The sequence below is a fragment of the Bos mutus genome, chromosome 11 (assembly GCF_027580195.1).
Source record: "Bos mutus isolate GX-2022 chromosome 11, NWIPB_WYAK_1.1, whole genome shotgun sequence".
Taxonomy (NCBI): Eukaryota; Metazoa; Chordata; class Mammalia; order Artiodactyla; family Bovidae; genus Bos; species Bos mutus.
Genome location: NC_091627.1, coordinates 2,355,271 through 2,371,537, shown reverse-complemented (window position 1 = coordinate 2,371,537; position 16,267 = coordinate 2,355,271). Strand labels below are relative to the sequence as shown.

The window sequence follows — 16,267 nt, the reverse complement described above, 5'->3', positions numbered from 1 at the left end:
GCTCGCTTGGCCCCTGCTCGGGACAATTGAGTGCTGGCCCAGGGGCTGGTCAGTGAGGGTCCAGGCCGTTCCCTCACCACGTGTGGACATGAGAACTCAGAACTAGAGGCTGCAGTCGGGAGACGGTGTGGGAACCGCTGGGCCTCTTGGGGGACTCAGTTCAGTCGCTGAGTTGTGTCCGACTCTTTGCGACCCCATGAACTGCAGCATGCCAGGCCTCCCTGTCCATCACTAACTGCCAGAATCTACCCAAACCCATGTCCATTGTGTTGGTGATGCCATCCAACCATCTCATCCTCTGTCGTCCCTTCTCCTCCTACCTTCAATCTTTCCCAGCATCAGGGTCTTTTCAAATGAGTCAGTTCTTTGCATCAGGTGGCCAAAGTATTGGAGTTTCAGCTTCAACATCAGTTCTTCCAATGAACACCCAGGACTGATCTCCTTTAGAATGGACTGGTTGGATCTCCTTGCAGTCCAAGGGACTCTCAAGACCTGAGAGATTCTCAGAGAGGGGCTGGCCCCCCGTCAGGTTGTCAGGGTACCACTCTGAGCCAGGTCCTGGAGACCAGAGACGGGGGCAACCTCCCATTCTCTCCAGCTGTGTCACCTCAAACACCTGCGCTCGCCTCCTTGGTTTATAATAAAACCTGACACCTGCTGAGCACCCGATGTCCTCTAGACTCTGAGTGACCCTTACCACCCCGAGGTGGGGCCTGTCTGGTTACGTCTCTGCAGCAGCAGAACCCAACATTCTCCAGCCCAGGACCTGCATCAGCAGCCTCCAGTGCCGCCAGGGGTGGCCACATGCCCAAGCATGTGAGCAGGATAAGGGGGAGTGCTGTGTCAGCTTCTGTGTCTGCTCAAGGCCTTGATGGCAGGAGCTCTAGCAGCCACCTTGGACCATGAGGTAACTATGACGAGGGAAGTATATGCTGAAGATGAGAGGAGTCTGGGGGTGGGGGCACCAAGCCACCCTGCATCACTGCCTCTAGACTCCATCCCCACAAGGGAAGAATAGGTCTAGGCTGTACTATTCTGACTTTCTCTGGTTACAGGCCACAGTTACCCTCTGGAGAAACTGTGTTTTATCTCCAACATGTATATATAAAGAAACAGGCTCAGAACATGAAGGACACACCCAAGTAGCAGGGCTGGGGTTTGAATCCCATCCAGAGGAAGAGATGGCCACCTCTGAGAGCTGCTGGAGGGGTCACAGGACGCTGCACAGGAAGCCTGTGACCTGGGCCAGCCTGGAGACACCTGGTTGGTGGCCCAGCATTATTATCCCTCCAGACCCCCAGCCTGTGCCTGAGGCTGTCACCCCAAGGCACACGTCTGACCCAGGCCACCACCCCTGGGCCAACAGTATTCAGATGGGTAGAACCTTCTGGACACAGACAGAGGAATCCAGCCACGCCCTCCTCCCCAGCACAAAAGGCCAGCCACTCTTGCAGAAAAGAACTCAGGTTTATTTGCAGTAGAAACCGTGGTCTGAAAAAACCTATTGGCAAATGTACAGTCTGTCTTCTGTTTGGGGTCACCGCCAGCAGCAGGACCCTCAGACCCCTGACCTGCATGCATCGGGCTCCTAAGGGTTCACAGCTAATCTCAGGTCCCAGCTCCGAAGCCACCCCAGAGGTGGTCTGTGTCATGCCGAAACTACCCGCATCCCAGCCTGAGTCCAGTCCTCTCCTTTCCTGCTGCCAGCAGTGCGAAAACTAACCCAACTGAGACGAGTCTCCAGACAAACAAAACCGAAGCAGAACAGTCACGAGAGCCAGGCTTCCACACGGGGTTCTCTGAGAGCCGGGCTCCCACGCGGGGTTCTCTGAGAGCCGGGCTCCCACGCGGGGTTCTCTCAGTGTCGTTCGTTGCCACCACGCCCTGTTTCACGATGACCTCCAAATATACATTACTTTCTGCTATTATAAAATCTCTTCCTTATTATTCACAGATATATAATGGGAGCTTTGGAGGAAATAATTACAAACTTTTTTTTTCCCCTCTCTTAAAAAACAAACAAGCCAAACCAAAAAAAAAAAACAATGAAACAAAACAAAACCCCAACAACAATAACAAAAACCAAAACCTTCCCGACAACTGTAAACACGACGAGGGCAGCTGGTCTCCTCCCCTCCCATCGTGGCTGGCGGCTGGGCCAGCTGAGCAGAGGCCACGTGCAAAGTGCTGGGTGCGCCCTGATGACAAGTTTCGGGTCTGCTTTCTCTGTGAAAAATTCTTCCTCCCCACCCCTCCCTTGCCCACCACCCCAAACACAATCCTGTCACCCTCACTCCCCAAGCCTCTGCTGGCTGCCTTCTGCCTCCTGCTTGCTACACGCCCTCTGAGACCCCTCCCCACTTCCTCCCCAAGCCAGAAGGCTGCTGTGCCAGCCAAGCCTGGAGATTATGAGGCTGACCTCCGAGGAACCGCAGGGTGCTGGGTGGCCACCAGCACCCACCCCAGCAGGGCCCAGCCTCGGCAATGGCCGACCTCGTGCAGCTGAGCCCTGGGAAAGGGGGACCCACAAAGCCCAGGCTGCAGCAGCAGCTTTGGCACAGAGCTGGGAGGAGACAGCATTGCTGGGACTCATGCAACATCCAGGCTGAGAGGATGGGGACTGGCAAAGCCAGCCAGAGGTCAAGGGCCAGGAGGAGCGAGGAGGGGGAAGTCCAGGGGGTGGAGTCACCCCCAAGAGCACTTATTCAGGGCTGGCCACAGGCCCCATTTCACGGGCTGCAGGAGTCTTGAAGACTTGCCAAGGGCTAGAACCAACATCTGTGCAAAGGCTGGGCAGACTTTCAGTGGCCACCTGGCAGGATATGGGAGACGCAGCAGGCCCCAGCCTGCTCGGGGGCAGTGGGGGGCGGGGTGGGGCATCCTTCTGGAGAGGAGTGTGAGCAGCAGAGACCAAGTGAGCAGCAAACTCCATTTGCTTCCCGCCCTCGTCAGCATTTATAAACCATGTACCCACCGGCAGCAGGACAGGACAGACACACACCAAGGATTCTGGGCAGAGACAGTACCTGTGACTCGGGAGCAGGGCTGGCAGCTTCATCGTTCCTAAGGCTCCCGCCTGAGACAGGGGGCCTCCCTGGGGGGTCTTTCCACACCCCTGATGCAGAGGGACGGGGGAGCCTGAGGGGCTGCACAGGCCCTGGCGATGACCCCTTCTGTCCCCAGGCACAGCAGCCTGCTCTGGCCCCTTCTGCTTCTCAAGGCCTGAAGCCTCCCCCTGGGAGCAGTAGGATGCAGGAGGGCTGAGGGTCCAGAGGCTGAATGGAAGGGGTCAGGGGAAGGTCCCCTCCGTGGAGCCCAGCCCTCCCTGGATGGCACCTGCTTTTCAAACCCAAGCTCCTGAAGGCCATCTTGACAGGACAGGGGCCAGGTGAGCTCTGGCCTCAGCTGTCACCCAGAGCCCGGCTCAGGATGCCACCCATGGGCACTCCCTCTCCCTGGCACCCAGGGCTGGCCCAGATTTTCTCTATGTACAAGCAGCGTACCCAGGACAGGCCACCAAGGGCAGACCGATGGCAGGACAGATCACACGTAGGTTCTGAACCCCCTCCCCATCCCCACGGGCTGCTGAAGACTGGAAGGCTGGCGGGCATTTCCCCTCTGAGTTGCAGAACTAGAGACAGACTTCATCGCTGGAGCAACTCTTCCAAGAAAATCCGAGAGTCCTGTCCGTGATCTTGCTGTCACTGGACGCCCTCCTCTTCTACATACGTTGAAGGAAACCAGCCGACCTGAAAACAATGTCAGACTCATGTAAGTGTTTGTGTGAAGAAAGTGAAAGTCGCTCAGTCATGTCCAACTCTTTGCGACCCCATGGACTATACAGTTCATGGAATGCTCCAGGTCAGAATACTGGAGTGGGTGGCCTTTCCCTTCTCCAGGGGATCTTCCCAACTCAGGGATTGAACCCAGGTCTCCTGCATTGCAGGTGGATACTTTACCAGCTGAGCCACAAGGGAAGCCTGAGAGTACTGAAGTGGGTTTCCTATCCCTTCTCCAGTGGATCTTCCTGACCCAGGAACTGAACCGGGGTCTCCTGAATCGCAGGTGGATTCTTTACCAACTGAGCAGTCAGGGAAGCTATCGGGAAGTGTGTGTGAAGGATGAGGGTGAGTGGAGGCTTGTGGAGTTGGGGGATTCTTTAAAAGGCTGTTGTTCTAAGGCAGGCCTGTCTTGAGACAGGCCCTGGAGAAGAGGAAAAAACCTAGCAGAGCCAAGGCCCAGGGGTAGTGATGACCCTGGAATGCACCAGCCCCAAGCAGCTCCAGACAGCCTGCCCACCAGCGAACTGCCAGCAACAACAAAAAGTTAAACCCTCTCCAGAGGAAAACAGCATCCATCCAGAGCCTCTGCTGTGCTTTATGCACGAGCTTGGCATTTAATCAGGCCCAAGTGACAGAAGCTATGATAAAACGCAGATGGCAGAGGCAAATCTACAGGGAATCCAGACACTGGGGTCATCCGTTAGGAAATGTAAGTAACCCCCACTTGCCTGCTTCAGAACACTGACGAAAAAGCAGAAAATCTTACCAGAGAACTGAAATCAGAAATCAAATAGAAATCCCAGAACTGAAAACATAATGATTGAAATAAAGAGCAGAAGAGACAAAACAGAAGACACTGGAGGGTCAGCCAACAAAAAGGAACGAGATGGGAAACCAGGGAAATGGATGAAAACCACAGGAGGCCACGCGAGTCACACACGGGCCACGGGGGCTGGCACGCTGCGGGCCACGGGGTTGCAGAGTCAGACGCAGCTCAGGGACCGAACAACAGCACAGTGGGAAAGACTTGCGAGCAGAGCCCCAGGAAGAGAAGAGAGAAAACGGAGCAGACACAATAGCTGAAAAACTTCCAAAACAGATGAAGAATGTACAGCCACACATTCGGAAAGCTCCGCAAATCTCAGAGTTAATACAGGGAAAAAAAAAAAACCCACAGGCACATTCTGGTAAAACTGATGAAAAGCAAAGATTTTTTTTTTCCCCCACATGGAGCCCCGTTTCTTGCAAAGGAACCACCGTAAGAATGTTGACAGACTTTTATACAGAAATGATGGCAGACTGGGGACGATGGAAAGACATCCTCAAAGTGCGGAAATAAAAGACCTGCAGCCTAGAACTCTAGTTCCAGTAAAAATACTCTGCAAAAATGAACTCAATACAATAGCTCACAGAAAGGAAGCAGGTCTTGGTGGACAGATGGCTGATTCTTGGGGCAAGGGGCGGGAATGACCAACTAGAGACGTGAAAGCCTTTTCTTTCAGTAGAATGCCCACCAAGAAGTGTCAAAGAAAAGACAGAAGATCACTATTTTCTACCACGATAGAAATAACTGAATAGGCAAAATTAATCAATGAATGATAAAACCAGTAGGTGAAAGTTTGATGAGGAATAGGCTATTTATCTGATTTCAAAGTATTATCCTGCATGTTACTTATTAATTACAGCTCATTTATAGTGCAGAAACTCAGCAGATATCACCTGAACCAAGTAATCAAGTGAAGGCCCAGGTGTGTGCTTATGAAGCTCCAGGTGCCTCTCAACACTTGAGAGCTAGTGGCCCCAGCCCTCTAGGTCAACTGCCTAGAACTCAGTGGCCTCATACTTCTGAAGGGCTGTCAGATGGAAACAGGGTCAGACCCAGGGGTCTCCAAGGGCAGACAACATGCCAGGTGAAGGCAGACCAGTTTTCTCCACCTGGCAATGGAACAGTGAGTGACGGGAGCCAAGTCTGGCCACATCTATGGGCAGCTGCAGCCCCCCAAAAGCTGGACGTTTCCGAATCAGTGGTTTGTGGAGCTCAGGTACCCTGTTGGGTGAATGCCAATGGAACCGTTCAAAGCCAGGGAGGCCAGACCGGGTACCGGGATAAGGAGCCACGGGTCTGAGTCGCAGGCTGCGTGGGGACACTATGCGTCCCTTCCCATATCAAGGTGTAAACGGAGTCTTAAGGAATGGCAGGAACCCAGTGACGGCACCCAGGCTCTGCTCTCAGTCCCGAGGCAACCTGCCTGCAAAGAGGGTCGGGCACAAGCACGTGACTTGAAGACTGCACCCAACATCTGTCTCTGCCTTCACCACGATGGACCCCAGAATAGGGCTGAGTACGGACACAGGGTCAGACCAGCCGGGGTCCAGATCTGAGCCAGGAAGTCGCTTCCTCACAACGTGACCCCAGCTCGTGGAGCCTGTGGACACTAAGTCTTCCAGGCGAGGTCAGAGGGCACAGGGTTGGGCAGGGTGGTGCTTGGTGTCAGCCGGAGCCCTGCCTCCCCAAGCCCCAGCGTGAGCTGGGGTCTCCGACTGGGGCCAGGGCCAGGCCGACCCACTCACCCGGCCGCTGGTCTCGCCCTTCCACCAGCCCTGGTCCCCGCCGATGCGGCTGTATATCTTCACCACGTCACCTTCCCGCAGCGAGAGCTCCCGCAGGTCGCGGGCGGCGAAGTTGTACCTGGCCACGGCCGTGCCGATGACACGGGGTGTGAACACTGCTGGGGGAGATGGGCGGCGTCACACGGTGACGTCGGGGCCTCCAGGGTGCGGGTCCTCAGACTGAGCTGGGTCTCTCCCCCGGGGCCCGGCCTTGTGCCCGCAGAGGAGGCTGTCAAGCACAAAGACACCAGAGGGACAGACCAGGCTCCAATCCCAGGGCCCCTCAGTCCTCTGGGGGTGCCCAGGCTGCAGGCATGTGGGCCATGTGAGCCGCACCGGGCTGGAGCCAGAGCTTCACCACCCTCGCTGGGGGCCATCATAGCTCTCTGAGGGCCTTCCCACGTGCCCAGCGTCTGGGAAACACATGAGTGGACTGCAGGGTGACCGCTGCCCAGCCCCAGCTGTCACCCTGACAAGGGCCTGGACGTGGACCCCAGGGCACTGGTGTCCAACCCCAAACCAAACTGGACACTGGGCTGGACCAGCGTGGCCTGGGACCCGGGAGTCCTGATGGACAGGTGGCAATGGACACGAGGACGGGGGCGTTGCACAAACAGCTGCTGGGTGGGCTCTGACTCTGGCAGCAGCAGGCTGAGCGGTCAGGGCCAGTCAAGACTGTCCCTCTGCACTGAGTCCCACAAGTCCTCCTTACTGTTGCCGAGCAGGGCCCACCCCGATCTGCTCCCGCCTCCCTCAAGAGGGCCGCTGGGCCGTTTGCTGCTATCAGAGGCCAAGCTCCCAGGAAGCAGTAGGGGGCACTGGCTGATGAGCTGGGGAGCGGTCATGGGGGTGAGCGATTCAAAGGCGAGGGCAGGGCCGAGCCCAACAGTGTCCACAGGAGCGGCAGCAGCCCCCCTCCCACCCCCGCCAGCGTCCAGCTTCCCTGCCCCGCCCCGCCCCAGCTGCAGTGGCTGTGGACACGGTCAGGCTGGGGCTGTGGGTCGGCTGGCAGCAGGCCGGGCCCCCCACGCCCCCGAGCAGCAGCGGTACCTGACCAGAAGGGTGTGGAGGAGCCCTGAGAAGCAAGGCCGAGGCCCTGAGGACTGAGAAAAGAAAAGTTGTAGGAAGCGCAGGAAGCTGCAAAGAGGCGAGAGAGAAGGTGAAAAGGGGAGCTGGGGGCATCCACACGCAGTCACAGGCAGCAGGGATGGGGGGGGCTACCCAGGGCGCCAGGAGGGCAGCTGGAGTCTTGAGGCCCACCTGGGCATGGACACAGCTGCCCTCACCCCCGCCCCCAGCACCTGTGTCCTGGACCACCTCCTCCCAGCAGGCAGGCTGGAGCAGGGACGCAGGAAAGGACACGTGCAGAGATCCCAGCCTTGCGCCTGCACTCAGGAGGCGCTTGCTGAAGGGCCCAGCCCCGCACTGAGCTCAGGAGGCGCCTACTGAAGGCCTGGCTTCCTCTCTGGCCTGCTCTGCCCGGGGTGGGGGGCCCTGTGGTTCTACGAGCCCCTGCAGCGGGACGAAGCAGAGTGGCTCCAAGATGGAGCCCCGGGCCCACCTTGCCTGTCTATCCAGCTGGGGCCCGTCTGTGCCAGGCAGCCCCATCCCCAAGTCGAGGTCCCAGCTCTGGCTCCCTGGCAGCCGGGTTCCCTGGGAGGGGGTGGGGGAGGGGGGTGGGGCACAGGGATGGATCTGGGGACAGAAGGGACCTGCCCCGGCTCCCTCCCCATGCTGACCTCCAGGCAGAGGCACCGAGGTTTGGAGCAGCGATTCAGAGCTGGAACTCCCGACCGGTCACACGGGGCTGCCCGGGCACCCTGGCTAGGCACGGTGCTGGCGAAGTGCTGGGGGACCTGGGCCACCCCTCCCAGGGGCGGGAATCGGGAAGGGGCTCGGGCCTAGGTCAGGGAGGTCCACCGGAAGCCTTCCTGGAAGGGGCGTTACCTGGGGAGCGGCTGGAGGCCCTGGAGGCTGTGCGTTCCCAGGCCTTGTACGGGTACTTGAGTGTGGTGTCCAGCTGCTTGAAGCTCTCCTTGAGCGAGTGGTACTGGTAGTACTCCACCAGCTCCTGCAGGATGCACGTGGCACTGCTGCCTCCGCCTCCAGGCAGTCCTCCCGGGAGCCCTGCCCCGCCTCTGCCCCTCCTCCTAGCCGCCGCCGACCTCAGCTCCCAGACAGGGGGCGGGGCGCGGTCAGTATGGCAAAGACTTTTGATCCTGCAATTTCTCTCCCAAACATTTCTAAAGGAAGAGCCGCGGGAAGAAGGCCAGGACGGATGGCCACAGACACGCCCTGCAACACTCTTCACAACAGGAAAAAATCAGAAACCCCCACCCACCCAACAGCAGGGAAGTGCTTCTAGAATGCACAGCGTATCCACGTGACTGAGTGCCGTGCAGCTACAGCGGGGCTGGAAGAGAGAGGGCCGTCCCCCTGGTGAGTGTTCACTGTGCCCAGAGGTAAACTAAGGTTGGGTCCGTGTGAACAGTGGCATTGTCTGGAAAAGGAACCCATAAACCACGCCTGGGCTCCACTCCAGGCTGGGGGGACTCACCCTGAAACAAGAACATCAGGGTTGGGGGCACGTTGTGGGGCACTTTCCCTTTTACCGTGGGCTTTCCTGCGGCCACAGTGGGACGTCTGAGAGCCCACGTGCTCGGGTTAGACGGTCTCCACACACGCAACACGTGTGATTGAGCAAAGAAACACTGGGTCTAACTTTAAATCATTTTAAGGAGGACTGTTCATGTATTTATGGCTTTCTGGCTGGGCCGGGACAGTTCTGGGCGAGGCGGGGGCAGGCACCGGAAGCCCCATGTGCGTGAGTCCGGCCGGCAGCCAGACCTGGATGCAGCCTCCCTGGGCCTCAGTTTCTGGCTCCCGCAGAGGCTCGGCGTGAACGGGCTGTGGGAGGCTGGTGACCCTGCTGTCCACCTCAGGGTTTGGGGGACAGAGGTGCTGACCTGGGAGCTGCCTTACCGGTCCCAAGGTGCCTTACAGACCAGCTTTCCTGGATCTTTCTCACACTGGAAGCACCCCCGACCCCACCGTAGAAGAGCAGCCCCTAGCCCAGCGGTGGGGGACACTTGCTGGGCCCTCCCCACTGGGAGCCTGGCCTGCAGGACACTTGCTGGGCTCCTCCCTGGGGTGGCCTCAGTGGGAGACCTAGGCCCTCCTCCCACCTTCGGGGACGGGCCAGTGGGAGCTCCCCAGGACCACGTACCAAGAGGCTCTCAAATTTCTTGGCTTCTGTGATGTGGACCCAGCTGTCCTTCTCCACCACCTTAATGTGCTTCACCTCGTCGTTGAACCTGGCCAAGCACACGGGCGCGGTGGTCACTGCAGGCCGCGCGGCCCCAGCCCTGCAGGGCTCCGGGCTCACTGCACGTGTGCGGAGCAAAGACCCGGGCCCCCGGCCCACACCTCCTGCTCTTCGCTGCTCCCTCTTGGCCCTCTCCCCCACCCCAGCCTGGGCCTGCCTCAGACCGTCTGTCCATCCATCCACCAGGCCGCCTGGTCTGTCTGAAGCCCAAACTCCCGGGTCAGCCAAGGCCTAGGGCCCCAGAGCCCCACACCCGTCCTCCCCGCAGCCCTGCGGAGACGTCCATCCCAGATGCTGCTTGCTGTCTGCACTGGGGACGTCTCCCTCCCTGCCTCCCCCCGCCCCCACCCTGAGGCTTCCGCTGCAGCACCGTTTGTAAGGCAGAGATCTGACCTCAGTCCGTGAGGCCTGAGGGGCGTGGCCTCACCCCAGCTGTGCCACTGTCTCCTAAGACTCTCCTCCTCCGCACCCTCGCCCCTGGAGGGGCTCTTCCTCAGACACGCCGAGCACAGGCCCTCAAGGCCCTGGCACGGGCAGCGCCCTCAGCCCGGAATGCTCAGCCTCCTGCCACCCTCAGGACCCTGCCTCGTGTGCCAGATCTCAACTCAAATGTGGCCTCAAAGGAGAGCTCGTACCCCTCCCTTCCAAATACCACCCCGCCCCTTGCCAGCTGACTCCAAAGCCAAAGACATCAGGAGTACAGAAAACCACACCCCAACATCCTCTAGGACGAGAGAGGCACAAATCCTCAACAGACCATCATTATAGTGACTCTCTCTCCATATGCACACCTATACACACCGACATATGAGAGGGACTTTACACCACAGTTAAATGCAACATTCCAGGAATGCAAGATTGGTTTACCATCTGGAAACCAGTGGACGGAATAAAGAGCTGTTAAGTAAGCGTACGCAAGCTGGCCAGCCTCCTCCCCAGTGGGGCCTTGTGGAACAGCCCCCACCCTGCTTCTCCTGGATTCAAAGTGAGTGAGCGTGCTCACCTCCCCCCTGCCAAGCTCCTTGGACAAGGCCCTCTGAGCCCCACTCCAGAGCCCTACGGGCCCGGGACCCAGAAGGTGCTCCATGAATTCCCATCAGGTGAGGGACAGCTCTGCCATGGACCTGCCATCAAGCCTCATGCTCCTCTGCTCTCCTGGGGCCCTGCCAAGACTGCTGCGGTGGGAGGCCCCGCCCACACTGGGCCACACCTCACCAAGCCCATCACCCATGGCAGGCACAGCTGACCTCGGCTCGAGAGCAGTCCTACGTGCCGGGTGGCCCAGGCTACGTCCAGCTGGAGGCCACTGGACAGCTGTCGCTTTCAGTGAACATCTTCAGGCGTCCTCTGGTTTTTGCATTTTAGAAAAACCAGTGCATTGTTTTCAGGCCCAAACATTTGTGGGGCCTCTTAGAAAGGCCGTGGGGACCAAGGCAGGTTGTCCACTTGGGTGAGGGGTCTCATCTTCAGTTTCAACTCCTCCTGGTTCCCCAGATCCTGACCTGCAGCACTCCCACCTGGAGGTCCTCCAGGAGCCATTCTGTACAGTGAGACCCTGCCCTGGATGACCAGGGAATGACCACCTGCAGACCCCTCAGTAATGTGGGGGGGGAAGGGGGAGGTTCACACACGTGCACACACATGTGCACACATTCACACACGCACACATGTTCACACATGTACACAAGTGTGTGTACATGTGCACACACGTTCTCACGACACACACATGCACACACATTCTGACACACGCTCACACATGTTCACACGTGCACACACACGCACACGCGCATTCACACATGTACACACGTGCGTGCACATGTGCACACATGTTCTCACGACACACATGCACACACGTTCTCATGACACACACGTTCACACATGCACACACGCACACGTGCATTCACACATGTACACACGTGCACGCACATTCACACACATACACACGTGCACACATTCACACACGTTCTCACAACATACACACTCACACACATGTTCACACGTGCACACACTCACACGTGCACATTCACACATGTACACATGTGCACGCACATCCACATACATACACGGGTGCACAATGCTCTCACATGTGCACACACGTTCACACATGTGCACATACATGTGCGCACACATTCACACGTGCACACTCACACACATTCACACGCACTCACACACATTCACACATGTACACACACGTGCGCACACACGTGCTGGCCAGTGGCAAGTGCTCGGGTCATCACTGGCCCCCACTGCTGGGGCATCCATGCCCTCAGCCCCCACTGGGCCCAGATGTAGAGGAGGCTGGTGTAGATAGAGGGGAGAGCAAAAGCTGAAACGGAAGAATGGGAGCGGGCTGTGTCTTCAGGACCTGGGTGTGGCCCCGCTGAGCTTGGTTCTTGTCTGCCCCTAACAGCCAGAGGCGCTCCTGTCTCCTACAGAAAAGGTCTCCCTGCTCCCTCATGTCGACATCTGTTACTCACTTGATACCAGACTTCTGTTACTCACTCAAAGCACCCAGTGGCCCTGCCATGGACCTCCCCCATCCCTCGCACCAGCACCCACCCAGCAGACCCGAGGAGGGCTTCCCTGGACACAGACCACTGTGCTCGGGGCTCCTGACCCCGCTGAGGTCACAGCAAACCAGAGCCCTCTATTCACTGGCCCGAGACACTGGTCCAGGGTGTGTCCTGTGCCAGTGGCGACCAGCCACCAGTCAGCTTCTGTCCTTTGAAGAGGAGACAGGAGACCCAGGAGGGGGCAGCTTCGGGGCAGGGGGATCCCAGCCCCAAGGCCGTGGGCTGAAGCCTTTCATGCCTAAAGCGCGCAGTGTGGGCGGCACGTCCCAAGGCCACACCCAGCAAGCCCAGGATCTGGTGGGGATGTGGACGCCCGATTCAGAACGGCACTGGGGCAGGGGTCTCCCTGACCCCCAGCCTCCACGTACTTGATACTTATGGCAAAGCGCTCGGCCTCCGCCGGCCGCTCCCTGATTAGGTAGGTCCCGCTGGCGTGGGGTTTGAGCAGGTTGTCGGTCTGCTGCCTCTCCATATTTCCAGCAAACCTGGAGCAGAGGAGGAGACGGAGCCTTGTGTCACACGGCCTGAAGGATAACCAGCCGGCCTCTAACTTACTGCTTAAGAGCCTACTGGGAAGCGAGGCCACGCCCCCAGGAGGCGGGGCGAGGGGTGGGCGGGGCCCAGAGGAGACAGGGGCGGGGCATCTACGTGCCAGCGCACAGGGTGGAGAAGAGGGCCCAGACCCAGCCAGTCCACCTGGGTCTCACCCTCCAGAACCCAGGGTCTGCAAGAGGCATTCAGGGAAAAGGCACTAGATCAAAATGTCCTTTCCAAATTCTTACTGTTTAGGAAGAAGAAAAAAACACAAACTGCTCACGTAGGGTCTTGTTTTGTGTTCTAACCCTTTGTGTCTGGAAGCTTTTCTCTCCATCTCTATGAAAATGAAGCCCACCCACAGCCCGTCTCTTCTCCAGAACAAAGCCTGACCCCATTCGCACCTCCCTGTAGGGCTGAGTTGGGACTTCTGTAAATGGATTCATTAGAAAACTGAAATTCTGTGCCTCAAGTGAAGAATCACAGGCAAGTCCTCCACCCTCCACATTCAAATGCAGTGAATAGTGTACTAGAGGGAACAGACCCTGGGGTCTCAGAGACACGGGTGTGGCGGCTGAGCCCCGGTCCCAGGCAGCGGGTGAGCCTGCAGACGGGGTGATAAAAGCTAGAGCCCAGGCCGACCTGCACGTGAGACTCACGCCTCCCACATCCACACTCACATTTATTCATCAAACAGCCCCACCTCTCTCATCAAGCACTGTGTGAGTAAATACAGTTATAACTTTTGGCCTTAAATACATGGCTCACATGGTGAAGAATCTGCCTGCAATGCAGGAGACCTGGTTTGATCCCTGGGTCAGGAAGATCCCCTGGAGAGGGAAATGGCCCCACTCCAGTCTTCTTGCCTGGAGAGTCCATGGACAGAGGAGCCTGGCGGGTTACGGTCCATGAGGTCACTAAGAGTTGGACACAACTGCGCGACTAACACTTTCACAACTCCTTTTCTATATTTTATACTCAAGTAAGATCTCATTTAAAAAAGGTTTCCTTCTCCTAATGTTCTAACCTGATGATCTATCTGTTTGTTACAGGGAAACAGCTGCCTGGGGTACAGAATATTCTCCCTGTTTCCCAGCGACTCACAGCTGAGAAGGGGAGAAGGGGCCGCATCCAGCTGGGCTCAGCCACCCTGGAGACACGAGGGGCAGCCAGGGACCTCACGCCCCCAGCACGAAGGGGACCCACTGACCCACTCACCAGGGGTATGCCGTGTAGTCCATCTCCCGGGACAGCGGCCGGCTGATGGGTGGCTGGCAGGAGAGAATGCTGGGGTCAGTGTCTCCCCAGGGACTGTCCACAGCGTGGGGACCAGCGGTTTCCTATCATCGGTGAGCTGGGGGGCCCAGCCCTGGCTCCCAGCACATCTGTGAACTCTCACCCAGAGCCACTGGCGTGGGAGGTGCCGGGACGCACCGTCTCTAGGCAGGTACTCGGTGGGTTTGACTGAATGAATGATTGACTGAATGAATGAACGTATAGCACTCAACGACCAGTGCACTGTTAGAAGGAAGAGAGCAACCCAAAGGCTGCTGGGACTTCTCAGCAGTGGACAGGAGCACACCCTACCCTCCTGTTCTCTGTGCAGACCCAAGGGTGGGCATGGGGCCGGCAGTAGTGTCTGCAGGCGGAGGGCTCCATCTGCAGGTGAACCGTGCCACTCTGCAGACCCCACGCTGTGCCCTTAGTGGCCACAGCCCTCCCCCCGGGCCCCCTCACCAGACCACAGGATGGGTAAAAATGCCAGACTACCTGTCCCCACCCCACCCCAGTCACCATGCCAATGGGAAAACTGAGGCCCAGGGCCAGGAAGTGCCTCCCGCAACACACACAGGCCACTCAGTGAGTTAGCGACATTTTCTTCCTCTGCTGTCTGGTCCCCTTGCCCTGTCAGCAAGGCACGTCCAAAAATGCTTTCTCCTTCACCGGGGCAATGGCCTGCGCGGAAGCGGCAGGCTGGGCAGTGGGGCCGCAGGCCAGGCAGGGCCCGATGGGCGCTCCAGGACTCCCAGGAGCCTTGCACCTGCCTGCTGCCACTTTGGGAGAAGTTTCATTCTCTCAGTCTTAGCTGTCTTTTCCTGGGGGAATGGGGGTGATGCCTTCATTCACGGCTGACAGCGAGATGCCGTTTGTAACACAGCAGGATCTGCTCCACAGCACTCAAATGAAAGAAATGCCATATCGCCTCTTTTCTAAATAACACAGTCCCTAGCTCTGCATCTCTATGTTTGAGGGAGAAGACCTATGAAGGCCCTAAAAGCTGAAGACAGGCAGCTGGTCTCTGGTCCGTGATACCTGCTACAGAGATGCCCATTTTAGTGTTTTTAAGACCAGCCATGTCTTCCCACCAGGAGGGCACCCCTGCCTCTTGGACTCCCGTCCCAGCTCTGAGGCCAGCTCGTGATGGCCTGAACAAGCCCAGGGTGTCCTGAGTGAGAAGGATGTTCTCGGCACTCACGGCACCCTGGCCCCACGCTCCAGAAGCTTCCATGAAAAGTACTCACCCTTCCATCCACAGGACAGGGCTTCACAGACGAGCTGGGGAAGTAGCCTGACTTCCTGGTCTGCACCAGCCGACCCTGGGGGTGGACAGAGGTCAGGGTGTGCGGGGCCTGGCCTGGCTAGTTTTGGGGGAGGCAGGGAGTTATCCCACGGAGGACGAGGGGAGTCCCTGAGAAGCCTGTTACAGCATCACCTGTTGTCACCTGAGCTGAACTCAGAGCCATTCTGGGCAGGAAGGTGAAGTGGGGGGCACCCCACTTCCCAAAGACACTGAGGCCCCAGAGAAGGGATAAACTCTCTCTCCCGGAAGCCGTCTCCTCTTATCCACACCGGCCCTTCCCAAGCCGTCAGGGGATCATGGACCTGGGGTCGGGGGTTCACTCTCCCCGCTCCCTCCCAAGGTCCCCCCAGCAGCCCCCACCTTCCCATCAGCCAAGTGTCTCTGCAGGGCCACTCAGACCTCACGGCCCCGGGGACACCGGGGAGAGGAGGGGCAGCGGGTGGCCGGGTCAGCGTGGGGGAGACCGGACCGCAGCCACTGAATCAGTTACATGAGGCACAGCCTAGCATAGCGAGTCCGTGAGTGAGGACGCAGTGACAAGCACCGCACGCGTGACTCGGACGCTGACGAACACGTGTGCTAGCGTCAGTTCTAAGCAGGTCACTGCGGTCCCCGGGCGGGAAGTGCCCTGGGTCCCTGGGGCGCCGTGTGGACCCCCGGGGACGGGGCTTAGGAGAGCAGCAGCATTGGCCACCCCACCCCCCTTCTCGGGCCCCCTAACTGGAACAGCAGGATTCTCGGCCCAGAACCACAGACCATCACGGGGACCTGTGTCTCCTGGGGGATGGCTGTGCAGGGCCTCGGACATGCTGTCCCCCAGCGCTGGGGCGGGCTGGGAAGCAGGGTGGGAGAGGCGTGGTCT

The 16,267-nt window shown here is 58.5% G+C and overlaps 1 protein-coding gene across 5 annotated transcripts in view; it reads right to left on the bottom strand.

Annotated features, from left to right (window-relative positions):
- Positions 1–1,448: 1,448 nt before the first annotated feature.
- Positions 1,449–16,267, bottom strand: part of VAV2 (vav guanine nucleotide exchange factor 2) — a 187,295-nt gene continuing 172,476 nt past the window's right edge. Inside the window, exons 21-28 of one of the 5 annotated variants that reach the window (XM_070378688.1) lie at positions 15,347–15,421; positions 14,043–14,095; positions 12,659–12,775; positions 9,619–9,706; positions 8,340–8,463; positions 7,443–7,529; positions 6,354–6,508; positions 1,449–3,749 (exon numbers count right to left, since the gene is read on the bottom strand). In XM_070378688.1, coding sequence (XP_070234789.1) covers positions 3,702–3,749; positions 6,354–6,508; positions 7,443–7,529; positions 8,340–8,463; positions 9,619–9,706; positions 12,659–12,775; positions 14,043–14,095; positions 15,347–15,421 — 747 coding nt within the window. In that variant the 3' untranslated portion in view covers positions 1,449–3,701. Of the gene's footprint in view, positions 3,750–6,353; positions 6,512–6,567; positions 7,530–8,339; positions 8,464–9,618; positions 9,707–12,658; positions 12,776–14,042; positions 14,096–15,346; positions 15,422–16,267 lie in introns of those variants that run through there. The other 4 variants (XM_070378685.1, XM_070378686.1, XM_070378687.1 and 1 more) reach the window with 4 other exon arrangements.